The 16155-nt window shown below is 47.3% G+C and overlaps 1 protein-coding gene across 10 annotated transcripts in view; it reads left to right on the top strand.

The window, feature by feature from the left end:
• The window catches only part of SH3KBP1 (SH3 domain containing kinase binding protein 1), a 335619-nt gene that overhangs the window by 302225 nt on the left and 17239 nt on the right, over nucleotides 1-16155 (top strand). For all 10 annotated transcript variants that reach the window (XM_032840763.1, XM_032840758.1, XM_032840760.1 and 7 more), the window contains one exon: nucleotides 6263-6348. In XM_032840763.1, coding sequence (XP_032696654.1) covers nucleotides 6263-6348 — 86 coding nt within the window. The remainder of the gene's footprint in view (nucleotides 1-6262; nucleotides 6349-16155) is intronic.

The raw sequence follows: 16155 nt of genomic DNA, 5'->3' as shown, positions 1-16155 counted from the left end.
CCTTGTCTGTAGTAAAATAGGGGCTTGAGCTGGGCAACACATACCCAGTTTTAGCGGTCAGAGCCTAAGTGTGCGATGTCACCAGCAGGGAGCGATCACTTCCTTTGGCCTCACTTCCTTGGTGCACATTTGGACCAGGACGAGGCAGGTACACAGTCAGGTGGGGTAGTTTCACATTAGAAGGGGGGAAAAAAACAAGGCTGTGTAGTTGGAACAAGAAAGAAGACAGGGTAACATGTCATTTCTCTATGATTTTTACATTGACATCTGCCACCACCCAAATGTGTTGACACCTCCCGAGTGGGATAAAAGCTGGAAACAAAGCAGGACTTACAGGGCGTGCCTCGGTTTCCTGAGCATGAGGACAGGCTATTTATGTTTCCTCTCCTTTCCTTTCCTTCTCAGCTTTTTTCTTTGCCCTGTAACAATTTTTAGGCAGTTAGAGCCCAAACATTTACATCAAGGTAATAAATCCTTCCGAGAGTGGGCAGGAGGTCTGCCAGAAGGAGTCCTCACCTAGACTCGAGATTTTCCTTCAGTGGGGATCTGTGGATTCCCTCTTTTCCCCTTCAGCCCCATTCACCTCCAAAAGGGTCACGGGTCTCTCGGGTGTGGCATTTGATGCCTGCCGTTGGTCCTGCCGTCCGTTTATTTATTTGCTGATTTGCTTGCCTCGGCTTCCTGCATGCTTCAACACCTTTTCCAGACCACATGTCTTGGCTTAACTGTCCCAACTTGGGCTAAATTGGGCCATGCCACTGGCCGAGCTCATGTTCTCCAGGGATGCCCATGGCGCGTCTTCCGCATTTCCAACTGTACACGCCCTGTCTCCTGTCTTGGGTCTGAGCAGCCGGAGTGGGCACCTCTGGGCTGGTTGAGTGTGTGATTCTTGTTTATTAGGAATCCTTTTTAATTGGGGAGCAAAGGCGATTTACCCAGCTGGCAGTGAGCTGCACTGGCACAGGCTGCCCAGCCTTCTCGATGACTCACCATCCCCATGACCAGAGACTGAGGGAAGCAGCTTTGAGGAGTGGTCAAGAGCATGGGCTCTGGAGTCAAAGTTAATAGGTTCAAATCTAGACCCTACTTTAGTGACCTTTTGTTAGCTAGTGACTTCATGTCACTGAGCCTTCGTTTCCTGATCTGTGTAATGAAAATAAAGGGCATCACAGGTGGGGATCGTCAGGAAGCAGGCCCCGAGGCAGCATTTAGTGTGCCAGCTCTGTTTAGGGTTTAGTGCCCATGGAAGGGAGCAGGGAGCAGCGTTGGGCCAAGGGAGAAGTCAAGTTGTGATAACGGCTCACTGAGGCCCTGGCCGACCACAGGAAGGGGCTGACATGGCCTGTCTGACTCCTCCTGTGTTGGGCTGATCTGGCCAAGATTTTTATACTGTGGAGTGTGGGCTGCCCTAGAAAGGACATGCCTTGGCCGAGGAAGCTCTCTGTAACTGAGGTGGTCCCTGGAGAGGACAACAGCACCCCCAGCGGCAGGGGCAACCAGCCCTTTACCAAAGGGGGCTCTGGGCAATGTGGCTCCGTGTCCTCCATGCAGAGCAGATACTCGAAGGGATGGATGTGAAAATTGAATAACGGACAAAAGTTTATCCTGGTGCCTTGCTCAGGATAGGCATTCAGTAGGCAGTAGCTGCAGCTCTTACTTCTGTGTGATTGTGGGTTCCACTCACTCCTGCCAGTGTCCTTGAGCTAGTCCCCCCATCGTCTGCAGTTCAGGCTCCCTGTCCAGTAGAGCAAGGAGACCTCGCGCTGGTTGCCTGTTCAAGTCAGGCGTTTCAAGGGTCCATAACCAAAACTGCTGAGAAAAATACAAGACAATAGCATTGTTTTGATTTAAAAATCAGAAAGGAGTAAGGACAATCTTGTTCTGGTATCTTTGGCTATACGGGGATATGGCTGCTTTCTTTTATTTTCTCTTTTTATTCAACAGCTGACGGCATGGAAACTCACCATACATAAACCCTCTCAGGAGCTAGTAAATTCCAAAAGGATCAGATTTTTCTTTTCTCATTGAATTTAGTAACATCCTTTTTGCCAAAATGGTACCCATGTGTTGGGCAGACTGGAGGAGAGCAGAGACCAACCATAGAGGGCTGCAGCCTCATTGGGTGTCAGCTACTCCAAGCGTGCGCTTTGGAGAATTTCAAAAATTCTGGTATTTTTCAGAACTGAAATTCATTAGCATTATTGTAAGAGTCTATAAATACAGTGAAAAGCATTTACAAATAGACATTGTAAAACGCTTCCACACCCACAGTCTGAACACTGTCAAAACACCAGCTGCAGCTTCCTTACTTGGAAGGATCAGAACCTTTTTTAAATGACACCTACTGTGTTTTCAAAATAGGCTTGCTTCTGGCCCTGGATAGAAGATAATTTCAGCCGAAAGCCTGTGTCTGGCTCTTGACATGTGGGATCAGGGCTCAGAAAGATGGAGGGATCCTCAGTTCCTTCTTGTCAGAATGCCTCTGGATCTTTAGCATCTGGGGACAGGTCGCTTGGGGATGGTACTTCCTCTTTCCTCAGATGATCCCTCAAGGCTTGGGCCTCTTGGTCTAGGATTTGGAACTCCACACACCCCCACCTGGTTCCCAAGTGAGCTCCAGGTGTGGGCCCAGGTGATCCCAGGGGCACCTGTGGTCGGGGAGGTTCTTTAAGGAGGGTTTGTAGGCAAGGGCCAGACCATCTCTTGTCTTGGCAATCAGTTGTCCTTGGCAATACCATTGGGGAGAAAGGAGAGGGAACATAAGCTGCCTGAATTGTATGAGTCTCTGTTGTTAAAAGTGAACTTTAATGAAGGAAAAATTTTACCTATAGTCTTATATCCCAGAGATAACTACTGATAACATTTTGGACTGTTTCTTTCCCATCTTTTTCTCTACATGTAATTTGATTTGTTTTTCATTGGTTTTACATAGTTGGGATCATATTGAATATCCTCCAGCTTTTGGGGGTTGGGGGTAATTGCATCTGTTGTAACAAATGCATAATGCATTCCCCTTTGAGGACAAAGGCAAATGCTTATGAATTCCACAGGTGTTTTTGAGCCTCTGTCGTGTGCCAGGGGCTGAGCTGGGTACTAGCAGTCACCCATCACACTGGAAGAGTCACCATAAATATTCTTCCAGTCTTAAAAAGAAATAATGATCCTTCTTCCTAATACCTAAGCAGGGCTTGTGGGTGTATGTACACAGAGAGTAGGTCACTTTTAATTTGTCTCTGTCCTTTGCCACTGTCACACCAGCCTTTGTTCTTCCTGTCATGTGTTTCTAAATATCATTTTCATGGCTATATAAAAGTCCATCAAATATAGGTTATTCACCTGTTCCCCTCTTTATGAAAGATTCTAGTTTCAGTTTTTCTTTATTACAAATAGCACTGTGGTAAACATACTGATCTCCAAAACCCATTTGGTCATTTCAGACAATTTCTTTAGCGTAGCCTCCCAGAACTGGGCCAAAGCAGATGCCCACTTTAAATGCTGTTGATATACATACACCCTATTCTTAGAAATTACTTCTCTTTACCCTGAGCCATTCCCCAAAGGCTCTGTGGTAACTTTCCAAAAATGCATCTATAAGAATAAAATAGTTGAGAGTGACGGTAAGGGGGCAAATAAAAGTAGAAAAGTAATACTTTTCTTACTTAGAAAAGTAAGCCTAGGATATGATGAGCACAGTAATGAGCAGTAGCGTTCTCTACAGTCTATTCAAGATAGGCTCACAGTTGACTGGAAGCATCTAGCTGTCAAATCAAAGAGGGAAGTGGCGGCTCCGAAATTCATAGTTACCAAAATGCACGAATAAACCACATGTTCAGAAGCAGCTGAGCTGAGCTGTTCTGAGATACAGATCATTAACTGCTACATAAAGTTCCTTGTCCCACCAACACGCCCTCAGATTCTGTCCCCAGCCATCCCGCCAGGGTGTCACCTCAAACCAACTTTCCTCTTGGCAAAAAAAAAAAAAAAAAAAAAAAGCCCAGTGGAATTAACTGGACTTTTGTTGCCTAAGTGACCTTTCTCCCTGGACAGAACACGTGTTCTCATAGGTTTTGGTCCTTGGTGTGTTCCCAAAAGGACAGGACTGTCTGGCTCTGGGTATAATTTGAGTTGTGTTAGTTTGGAGAATGACAGCACCAAAACATTGCAGCTCTGTAGTTAGAAAATAATAAGATCAGGAGTCCTCAAGTAGTTTTCAAAATGAAAATCCTTTCCTACTAATAATGGTGCATTTCCCAAAACATTTCATTCAGAAGGTTACCTTCTAATTAGTAGCCACTGGGGCCCTGCCAATAAAATGTTTTGAAATAAATTTCCCCAGTCTCACTGCTCCTATTGGCTTGAGGGTCTGTCCAAAGGAGTGTGTCCTGTGGGACCTGACCTTTGGTGGCTGGGGGATGGAGTCTACTCTGTCCCCCCAGTCTGCTACAGTATCCTGGCCTAGGGGACTCCACAGCCTCAGGAGGTGGGGCTGAGGCGGGAAACAAATGCTCTGCTCTAAAGCTTAAGCTGCTTCCCCCTTCCAAGCACAGTGGTCCGTGCTCTCCTTGAACTTGTACTTTGGCCGAGCTCTGAAAAGCCCAGAAAGTCTCCTAATACCCACCCACAGTTTTAGAGCTGTGTTTTCTCTCGGTGGAGGTCAAGCCATTTGGCCCAGCCCTGTTGGTCCAGAGTTCTTACTTTAAGACATTTACTTTTAAAGACTTACAGGTCAGTCTTGTTTGTTTGGGGACTGACTGGGGCTTACCTCCTTCCACTGGGTCTTCTCCACCATCACAAGGATATGCGAGTCACACTGAATGCTGTGACCACTGCCCCTTCTTGACTGAAGAGATACAGGGGTTGACCCTATCAAGTCCCTCCCTTGTCCCCTGGTTTATAGGTCTCTTTCCTCAACTGTCCTTCCCTCCCTCATTACCTCCAAGACAAACAGAACCTTCTAGTACTCAGCCCAGCAGTCTGACCTTTGCCTGCCTTTCTGCTCTTACTGCTCTCTGGGGACCTCAGGCTTCAGCCCAGGGAACCCTGGCCACACTGGGCACTCCCACCTCCCCTGGGGTCCTTGCTTAATTATGCCTTTTACTGATATATCCTCTCTCCCTTTCCTGCCAAGGCCCAGCTGGAAGGCCACCTCCACTGTGTGCCCCTGACCATACCACACAGATCCCTTGCACTGACCCAGTCCTTTCGTCCCCTACAACTTCAATGTGCGTTTCCCTTGCCCAGCCTGTGCCGTGTGGGCCTGTGTGTGTGTCTGTCTGTTTCTCCCATGGAGACCGTGAGCCCCTCCAGAGTAGGAACCACCCAGCGCGGCCCTCTCCATATGCCCTGCATGATGGGTATTTGACAGGCGAGCCTTGAGTAACTGCTACTCATTGTGTGGTTTGGCTTCAGGCCATGGTGACTGCCCAGAGCCACAAGATGGCCTATTTCTGTTGCTTTCCCAGAACAACTCCTTGGCTTCTCCCTCTCGCTTTATGGGTGAGGATCTTTTCCTCTTTCACAACCATCACAGACCACAGATAATCTCGTTCGGGGCTTATCCCCCTGAAAGGGTCTAGGAGGTCAGCCCTTTCGGAGGAATTCGGAGGCACCTTCTATTCTCGCATGAGGGGGCTGTTTCTCTCCTCTTCTCAGAGGCCTGCTCCCACCCCTCAGGGCTGTTCCTTGCCCAGATACAGAGGGAAGTCACTTGTGTCCTGACGGGTATGGGGGCACCTACCCAAGAGCCATCTAATTTTACAGGCCTGGGCCCTAGCGCCAGCTTTCAGGTTGCCAGACCTTAAACTCAGCCCCTTGTGCCTGTCAACACCCCAGCTGATGCCTCCGACTCAGGCCAGAAAATCTTTTTCTCAAGGTTAAAAGTAGCCGACCTTTGACAAGCAGCATTGGCTAAATTCCTTGCTCCTTAAAAGGGAGGCTCTGGTTATCATTTGCTGGTGCTTATTTGGCCATGGGGTGGGAGCAGGCCCCGCGTCGTACCCTGTGTACCAGCGGGAGGGTTAGTGGCTGAAGGTGTATTGCTGAACAGTCATTATTAAAATAGCCCTCTCTGAAAATGTGTGCTGGAGAGGTGGGCATCCAGTCTGTCGGCCGTTCTGACCGAGGCCTATGCGGTTGGATAGGTCATTGGCTCCCACTGGCTCCCTCCCAGACAACGGTGCCACCCGCCCCATGCACAGCACACTCCTTAATGACAAGGACACACACCAATTATTGAATGCCTGGACTTGTGTTTTTAATGTAGGGGTGACGGTCCAAAGATTGACTTGGTGGGCAGTTCGATTTCTGGCATCCTGGACAAGGATCTCTCGGATCGCAGCAATGACATCGGTGAGTAAGGCTAGCGTTCTGGCTTCTCTTCACAAAATTTTCAAAGAACTGCAGCGTTTGGGTTGCCCCTTCTAGCAGCCTGGTGAGAACGAACACAGCCATTTAAAGGGAAGGCTAACAGCCCACCGTCGGTGTTAGAAGTCGCGGTTTTATAAAGGGGATGTGATGGTGATTGCCACATTAAAACAGAATGCCTGGAATTTTTACTCTCCCTGACCTTAGGAGAACAGTCTAAAGAAAAGACGTGATGAATAAGCCTTTTGTAAAAGTGGGCATTAACACTTATATTCATATTTTCCAGTGACTTACGTATTTAATGTAAAAAGGTGAATGGGTGAGAATGCAGAATGGCCGAGTTCATTGTAGTCAACACTCGGTGTTTTGAGTTTGAATTTAAAATGAGGTCTGGCGTGATAATTGCTGATTAGTTAAGAACATGGGTGAGTTTTTCAAAGGTCAAGATAGCACTGTGGTGAAGGGAAAGGTAGCCAAAGTCTCTGTGGGGAAGCAAGTGAGAGGGTCTTCTGGGTGTGTGCGTGGGTGGCACGAGGTTGCATGTGTGCTGGTTGAGGCCACTATTGGTCTGACTCTGGTGACAGCCCTTTTAAGAAGTCTAGATTTGGGGGCTAAAAGAATTTTTTTTAGCTTTACATCTTCTATTTGTACCTATCATGGTCATAATATTCTACGTAATAGGGCTACATTTTGGAATTTGCCTTTTTAAATTAAATTTTTTTACTTTGAAATAATTAGAGATTTGCATGCAGTTGCGAGAAGTAATACAGAGAGAACTACGTACCCTTGACCCCTTTTCTCTCAATGGTAATGTCATAATGAAACTACAGTCTGAGATCGGAATCAGGATATTGACATGGACATGTCCAGTGGGCTCCCTGCTTTTACTAGTACCTGTGTGTCTTTAGTTTTTTATGGTTTTGTCACATGTGTTAGGTCTGTGTATCTTCCCCCTCGGTCAAGATACAGAACATTCCGTCGTTACCAGGATCCCGCCATGTTGCCCTTTTATAACTACACCCATGTCCCTCCTGTCCCCCACCCCTTCCCAAACCTCTGGCAGCCACTCTCAGGGACTGATTTGCCATGGAAGATTTCCAGCATCTTTTGCATTGGCTGCTCGATTTAGAAACGAACATCTGACCGTTGGCGGACCCATAAGTTAAGGCACCCGAGTGCCTAACGTGAGTGTTCCTGTCACCTGGGGTTACTCCTCCTTTTTGGGCTGCTGTATTTTTCCAAACCTGCTAATAGAGTTGTGTCTTTACAACTGCTGACTGCAGTCTCTGGCCTGATCTTATGAAGACTTAGTGGTAGGATATGTCATTGTGACTGTAAACACCAAAAATATTTGCTCTGTCTGCAGAGGCTTTTTGACCACCCCAGCCTTTGAGAAGCGCAGTCAGGAAGCGCGACCAAAGGCTTCTGACAGCTTGGGCTGATGGAATAATAATAGAAATGCCGGCCTGCTGGAGCTTTCGACCTGGTTAAAGGGCAGAGCAGAGCAGAGCAGGGCAGTGATTGGCTATGAATGAGACAGAGTCATCAGAATGAGCCTGATGAAGTTCTGGTCTTGCCACTGTGGTTTAACATTCAGGCCCACAATTTAAGGCAGGATGGCCAGCTGGTGAAGTGGCAGAGAAGGTAATGCGGGACCCCCCCACAGGAAGGGAGGTGTTCTCCCTCCTCCAGGACACAAAGGGCTGTGCCTTGCCTGAGAAGAGCGTTGGCCTTTGGCTCTTGTTTTCTTTGGGTCTGGAGATGACTCGGGTGACTCTCACCAAAATATGCATTTCATATTTCTCAGTCTGACAAGCTAGTTTGGAAATGTTGGGGGCCTTGATCGAAGTGGGTTCATCTACGGAAGCTCTCATATGTGGAAACTGGGCCCCTGTTGTGTGTATTTGGGAGCCCAGAAAGAGCTGCTGAGGCTTAGTTTGCTCTCATTTTACCAAGAAGACGTTACTCCCCGAAGGCCGTAACTCCTCAAGCTAATCATGTCATGCATATTGTTTGCATTGCAAGAAACTATCCTCGGTGGCCTTGTAATCAGCCGCTAAATTCTTGAGTATCTACTCAAGGGCAAGGCCGAATGGCTACTAAGGCCCTCATACACAGGCCCTGCTGTCTAGCAGCTTTGTCTCTTTGGGCCTCTGGGACAGCAAGTGGAAAGTGAGGAAACACTAGCAGACTGTCTCACTGACCACTGAGTGGTGGAAGGTAATGCCAGTCACAGTTGGGGAGGCTCTGCGGTGCCCAGATGCTAGGGCAGGCTCCATGAGTTGGGGGCAGACTCCTCTGGATCTAGAAGTTGGATTCACTGAGGCAGAGGCAGGCAGGGAGATCCCATGGGAAGTGCGGATAACTGAGCACAGATCAGCCTGGCCATAGGAGAGCGTTCGCAGCAGCACGGAGGAAGCTGCCCTATAGATGGAGGTCTGGGCTGGATTCGGCGGAGGAGGGACGCGTCTGTGATTTATTCGGTAGGCTGTGGGTTGACACTGAAGTGACATGATCAGGTCTAAGCATTCCGATGATAACTGATGGAGCTCTGTGGGACCAATCGGATGAAGGAAAGATGGGTGTTGCGAAGTCAGGTTATTTGTAGTGCGGGTGAGAGGCAGTTAAGAGAGACCCTGCTTTAAGCTGCCCCACAAGATCACGAAATAAGGGCTAGATGTGGAAGCAGCAAAGCAAAAGAAGTATTGCCAGGCCTTGGGCCCTGACTGGGTTGGGGCGCAGGGAGGAGGAGAGAATCCCTTGTCAGCTGTGAGGTTTTAGGATTAGGGAAAAGTGACTTGGGAAGCAATAAGCGTGTCTGGGGGAGGAACCAGTCTGGGGGGAAATATGGATTTACTTAAGCCTGTTGACTTTGAGATGTGGTCAGATGTCCCTGTGTTAGTGCTGGATGAGGCGGAAGCCAGAAGGTCGAGGCTGGGGAGAGCTGAGGTTGTAGACGCCAACGGGGTTTGCAAGTAGAGATGAGGACCTTCTAGGAGACCAAGCGCAGGGCTGGCACGTGCAGACCCAAGCGTGAGGGGCGCAGAGTGCTGCGTCCAGGCCGGGAAACCCTTCCGTAGTTTACACCGCCTCTCCCGCCCCTCCCCGCTGCAGCTTCTTCACTGATGAAGGAAACGGACATCTCTCGCAACTTCCTCACCTTGTCTTCCAGAGTTCTGTAACGTCCCTTCATGGGCTGCACGATAGAAATGCCTATTATCAATGCTATCGTCTGCTTAGAAGGGATAGTTAAGTCAGGAAGATAAGTAAAGGCCTTAGCAGGAGAAAAGAGGAAGAAGGACCTAGAGCTTGATGACCAAACCGGGCACAAAATCCCCATCTAAGGGAAAAGAGGAATCTGGCAACCTCTCAGAGGCCAAGGGGGGAACGGATTTTAGAGCAGAATGTCATTAGGCTCCGGGGCAGAAATGCTCTTGTTAGATGGGTGGATCAAGGAGGACAGGATACCTCGGAGGAGCTGGCACCTTTCAGGGCTGCTTTGTGTCTCTGCTTTTGTATCATTTGCTCATTGCTTTGACGTAAGAAGAAAATTATTTGTACCAGAATGTTTTGTTTGTGAGTCAAACAATTGAAGCTGTCCAAATGTGGGCCACAGTGAATAGCCCAATACAGCCCTGAAAGCCCTTAGAAATCATCAGTGTTAGCTATAAATAAACTTGTTTCCTCTTAATAAAGCTATAATTTTAAATTATTATAATATTGAATTAGAGAACATGGTTTTTTCCGATCTCCTGTGGGCAGCTACCAGCATCTGTCAGCCCACAGTAATTTAGAATGAAATCAGTTAGTCCAAAACGAAGTTGTTGATGTTGGTTCGAGATACTGTGTATCAAACTTCAGGCCCCTATTTCAAGGAACATAATAGGAGCCATGGATGAGCTCCAGAGCAGGCCTGCGCATGAATAGAAATGAAAATTAAATTGTCCAGTTTTCTCTTGCTGACGGAAGACTCTCTGCTCCGATTGAATGGGAGATTATAGGCCAAGGAGTCAAGTGCCATAACATTTACTTTTATTATGCCATATATTGTGGTTCCCACGGCACGGCAGGATTTATTATTACACTCCAATACCACGGAGATTTTCTGACTCTTTCCCACTAAAGCATGGAGATAGCAGCGGGCCCAAGGTGGGAAGCCTCCTGGGAGCTAAGCCATCCAGAAGCAACTGTTTGACTTGGAAACAACCCTTCCCATTTCTCGTCTGTCGCTTTGTTGACCGTCATTCCCCACCCATCCTATTCAGATCTCATCCCACTGTCCCCACTTCTTTCCCTTTATGAGACTGGCACCCCCTCTTCACGTGAGGAAGCTGGGAATTTCTCCTCCGGCTTTCCAACCCGATCCACGGATACGCACTGGACATGGCAATCAATTTGGGGGCCAAGGGTTGCCAGCTTTAAAGTTGATGGACTTAGGACATAAAACTGGTTTGGAAGATCTAAGTTTAACTTCATCCTATCCTCAGATCTCTTACAGATGCCTCCTGGCCTGTGGTTCATTTGGACCAGGAAATGCAAAAGCACTTCCCTGCTGACACCCTGGCAATGCTAGGAAGATCTCATTGATTTGGGATCCTGGAAAGGTTCTGAAACTGGATTGTCATGATGGTTACACAGCTCCATAAATTCACTAAAAATTATTTTTTAAAATATTTTATTTATTTATTTGAGAGAGAGACAGTGAGAGAAAGCATGAGCAAGGAGAAGGTCAGAGGGAGAAGCAGACTCCCCGTGGAGCTGGGAGCCCGATGCGGGACTCGATCCCAGGACTCCAGGGTCATGACCTGAGCTGAAGGCAGTCGCTTAACCAACTGAGCCACCCAGACACCCAAAAATTATTAAGTTGTATGCTTAACCTGGGTGAATTTTGTGATATACAAATGATACCCCAATAAAGCTGTTAAAAGCAGCTCTGGCTCCCATCCAGGGACACAGGACACAATTCCACACCAACTTATGTCGGGACTATTTGAGAAGCTATATGCATGTCCCCAGTGTGACGACAAAAAGCAAAAGAGATTGGGCTTTCTAGGGTCATGTGCTTTACACCATGGAAGTGAAATATCTTGAACTTCTGGTGGATGATCTTGAACCTAGTCAGTACTCTGAGCATTTTTGGTGTCCTTCCTGCACTTTGGGACACTTGGCCTTGGCTCCAGTTCATTTGGAAGAGGGTCTATGCCGGACCTCTCCCTGCAGTGTCCCCGTGTGGCTCCCCACCTCTCCCCTAAGACCATTAGGGCTTACAGTCTAGGTTGCACTGAGTAAACGAGGTCAAGCTGGCAACCAGTACTGATTTCAAAATCAGCTCGCAGTCCTAGAAGAGATGGGCTAATGGCAAGGCCTTGTCCTTCTCGGCACTTCCAAGAGTCTGGCCCCACGTGAATGCTGCGGGTGTTGACAGGCAGACATTTGCTGTTAGAAACATCAGGCCACACCCAAACCGGGGCCCTTCCCCCTGCCTGCCCAGCCCCCACCAGGGCATTCCCAGTCTTCAGCAGTCTGTGGGGTTGGCTAGGTCCATGCTTAGTTTTGATGGGTTCTGCAAGCCTCTTTCATCCCATTGCATCCAATAAGAGCAAAAGTGGTGCACGTTCAAAGTGCCCACAGGAAAAGGCGCACGAATGCTGTAGAAACAGGTGGGGGTTAAACAGATCAAAGTGGGGAGATGATGATACATGTTTCGCCCCATGAGAGCGATGTGTTTGGCGACATGAATGATTCTAAAACAGAGGGAGCAGTGCCATCCTCCCCGAGGCACCTCTAGTCATCTATAGGCAACAAGGAAAAGGAACTGACGGGTGAGATGAGCAGAGGGACGTTCCGGTGTTCAGCAGATGTGTTCCAATGCCTCTCGGCTTGGAGAGGCTCACAGTGCCCACTACCCGTGTGGACCTGGGCCCAGCCCCAGAAGCTCACCTGTGCACAGAGGCAGTGTGTCCTGCTCTGGGATTTTGGTCGCCCACCTCGACGGCCAGGGTTCCCGCAGCCTTTCTTCAGCCCAGTGGCTTGAGTGTCTCTGCTACATGCTGAGACCATTGGCACCTCGAAGAATGCAAATGCGGAGGGACACCCAGTGGGGGCAACGTAGTCTATACTCAGCAGGGAGACTTACACAGTAAGCTTTCTTACTTCCACACTGCTCGACTGAGGCCTCGGTGCTGAGAACGTACGTGGAAGCAAGAAGGGAACAGGTGACGTGCGCTCTCGGGTTGCACATGGCCTTCATTTGGCCTGCAGTGCCCTCTGCCCGCTGGCTGTGGGCTCACAGATTGGCAGAGCCCTGTTACGGCTTCCGTTTGACTTGTAAATATCCAGAGGGATCTATGACCTGCCAGAAAACCACACTCAAGGACCTCTTTGTCACGCTAAAAGCATTAGAGACAAAACTACACCTCATTAAGGGGACATTTGAGTTATCAAACTCCCTTCTCTAGCCAAGGGCCCTTGTTAAGGCCTGATGTGGATGCCTTGGCCGAGACCACCTCCTGCTACCTCAGATTTATTAAATGAGAAAAGTGATGAGCACTTAGGAGTGAGGTTGGTGCGCCCCTCTAAAAGGTAATTGGATCTGGTGGTGACAAGCTAAAGATGAGGTGTCAGTGAACAGGGAGCCCTGATTTAGAGCTGGAGAAGCCACTTTATTTAGCTGCGTGGTGACCTCCGGTGGCGCTCCCCACCTCCCCACGCTTGAGTCATCTCTCCCTGAGGTTGTTCGTGTTCTCTAGAATTCAAAGACTTACACACACACAAAAGGATTTTAATTTGAGGGACTGCTGACTTTCATTTTACTAATTGAGGACATCTTAAAAAGCAAATGCCATTGCTTGGTAGATTTAAAAATTGGACAAATTTAGCTTACTGGGAGACTCACAGTGTTGACCTTCTTTTCCTTGGCACTTTATAGACAGGTGGTAACTTTGTCATGGACTCACACCAGTTCTTGGGGAGGCTTCTGAAAATTACAGGTCTAGCGCATATGTGCAGAAATGAGGGTCTGGGGAGAGAAATGTCGGGGACAAACCAAAGGCCCCAGAGAGAGGCAGGTGTTCAAGCATGGGTGAAAACTCACTACTGCCCAGAAATGTACAATGAGCAGATTAATTTTTTATAGGGTTACAATTACTTTTTTTCAAATCACTCATGCAATGTTAGATTTTAAAGGGTGCTTTTTTAAAAAGATTTACTTGAGAAAAGAGATAGGGAGCATAAGCAGGAGGAGCAGAGAGAGAGAGGGAGAAGGAGAGACGCAGACTCCACACTGTTGGGGGAGCCCAACGTAGGGTTTGATCCCAGGACCCCAAGATCATGACCTGAGCCTAAACCAAGAGTCAGCCACTCAACCAACTGAGCCACCCAGGTGCCCCTAAAGGAACCTTTAAATGCTTTGTACCTCTGTCCTCTTCCTTCCCCAAGGCTGGAGAATGGAAGCCTCCAGTTCTAGAGGGGTCTGTCCCTCCCAGTGTGGTAACAAGAGCACTGGGCTTCGCACAAATATCTTTTCTCCTTGAATTTTTTTTACTTGGCATTTAATTTTGGGTTCTGTGTAACTCTAGGCATTAGGATATTGTTCTTTCACACGCAAAAATTTTCTTTTATGAGTGAGTGTCTGACTACTCATCTTGTCGCTCAGTAAAGTGCCATTGAATGAGATGAAATGCCCTGTTCCTTGGGTCCCTGAAAGGGGACGTGTCCTCCGGACGCACGCCCCACTGTAGCAGGCCGTCCACCATGGCACACACCTCTTTGGGTCCCGGATTTTTTTTTTTTTTTTTTTGAGTAGAGCTGACACACAATATTTTATCAGTTTCAGGTGTGGATCTTGGTTTCTCATCTTTAAACCAGGGCCTTGGAGGAAATGATCAAAACGGCCCAGTTCAGCCTCACAGGCTTGTCTGTCAGGCTCTGTTTCCTTTAGCTACATTTTCTGGACATTAAGAAAACTGCTCTTTTATGGTAACCTCTGATTCCTCTTCAAGATTAAATAGCTTATTCTTTTGTTTGTCTCTTAACTGCAGTTCCCTCAGTTTTGTTAGTTCCTTTAACCTAGAACTGCTAATTTGGCTCTTTCTAAGGTCTCATCTAGGGTTTTCTTCGGCCTGAAGATTTTTGCTTATAAAAGATTTGCTGGCCAAGGTCCGTGGATGGCTCAGTTGGTTAAGCATCTGCCTTCAGCTCAGGCCATGATCTCAGGGTTCTGGGATCAAGCCCTGCATCAGGGCTCTCTGCTCAGCTAGGAGTCTGCTTCTCCCTCTCTCTCTGCCGCTCCCTGCTGTTCATGCTTTCTCTCCCTCTATCAAATGAATAAACAAAATCCTTAAAAATAAATGAATAAAAGATTTGCTGGCCAAACAGAAGTTTGTGAACTAACAGTTAAGGCATTACTTTCTATAAAGCCTTTAAAATTATTCATTCACCTTTTAAAAAATGTATCTTGATTTTTGAAAAATATTGATGGGTAGGATGTTTGCCGTCCTAAGTAAATTTGACCTCATAGAGAGAACCCTTATACAGAAACAAGATCATCCCACAGAGTCACCGAGTATGGGGTGTGTTAGAGAAACCATGGTTTCCCAGGTTAGGCACACTTGGATTTGAAGGATAGCTCTGCAAGTTCCAGGTTGAATGGCTCTGAGCTCCACTTTCTTCTTAGGTATCACAGGGTTAGTAATGCCGGGCTGCATTAGAGGGTTGTTGTAAAATGTAGACCTGATGATTTGAAATGGTGGACACAAAACAGGGGCTTTCCGAGTGGTAGTTGGCGTAGCTGTAGTCAGACAGAAGTGAAGAACCAGGCATCAACCTACATTCTCACCAGGACTACTGTTATTAGAAAGCAGGAAAGTTCTTGGACACATACCATAATCAGCTGACTGAAATTCCATAGCGGCATCTGAAATCGTTTCTTACATGATCTACTCGGTTGTATTTGGATTTTAAAGAACTTCTCCCCACCCCACCCCCAGTTACAAAGGGAATAGGTACTTAAAAAAAAGAAGAAGAATGCAGGAAGGTAGAAAGTGAAAGTCCCCTCAGGGTCTCAACCTCTGTTTGAGATAATCACTGTTAATTTGTTGTACAGGCTTTTAGACTTCTATCTTTCCATGATTGGATAGATGGATGAATTTTTACAAATGTGATCAGGTTGTACATACCGTTAGGGTCCACAGTTGTAGCCTACCCCGCATGGGATTTGCACAAGTTATGTGAGCGTGCATGTGTGAAGCGTGGCATAGTGGGCTGGCTGATCAGTGGCTCAGACCTGCTTCCTCTCAGTGCTTGTGTCTTCCACACTTCACACCTGGATTACAGGTGAAAACACAGCAGGTAATTTGCTATGTCCTTCCACATTTTGGAGGGCTTATCTTCCCATAGAATCTAATTGTTCCTTAAATGAGAATTTTTCATTTGGTAACTCAGCTAACACAGGTGTTCATGTGACCCCTACTAAACGGCCCGTATTTGGTGTCTGCACATGATTTACACACTAGTCACATGATCTACATGCAGGGTGAGACTTCCTGTCCAGACTGCCTTAAAAAAGGAGGAAGGGAGGAAGGAAAAGAGGAAGGAGAAAAAAAATTGTTTTGTTTTATTCTTTTCATTTAGTCTTGCTCTTAGATATCTGTTCTCAAATCCCTCAGCTCCAACAATGGTATGCAGTAACAAAATTCTACCTGATGATTTGAAAGCATTTTCATATAATTTCTCATTTACAAAAGAATAACCCTACAAAGCTGATAGCTCAGATAATTCTCCCATTTTTTTCCC

This window comes from Lontra canadensis, unplaced genomic scaffold (genome assembly GCF_010015895.1).
Source record: "Lontra canadensis isolate GAN:19392208 unplaced genomic scaffold, GSC_riverotter_1.0 scaffold116, whole genome shotgun sequence".
NCBI lineage: Eukaryota > Metazoa > Chordata > Mammalia > Carnivora > Mustelidae > Lontra > Lontra canadensis.
This window is presented reverse-complemented; position numbering and strand designations above follow the sequence as displayed.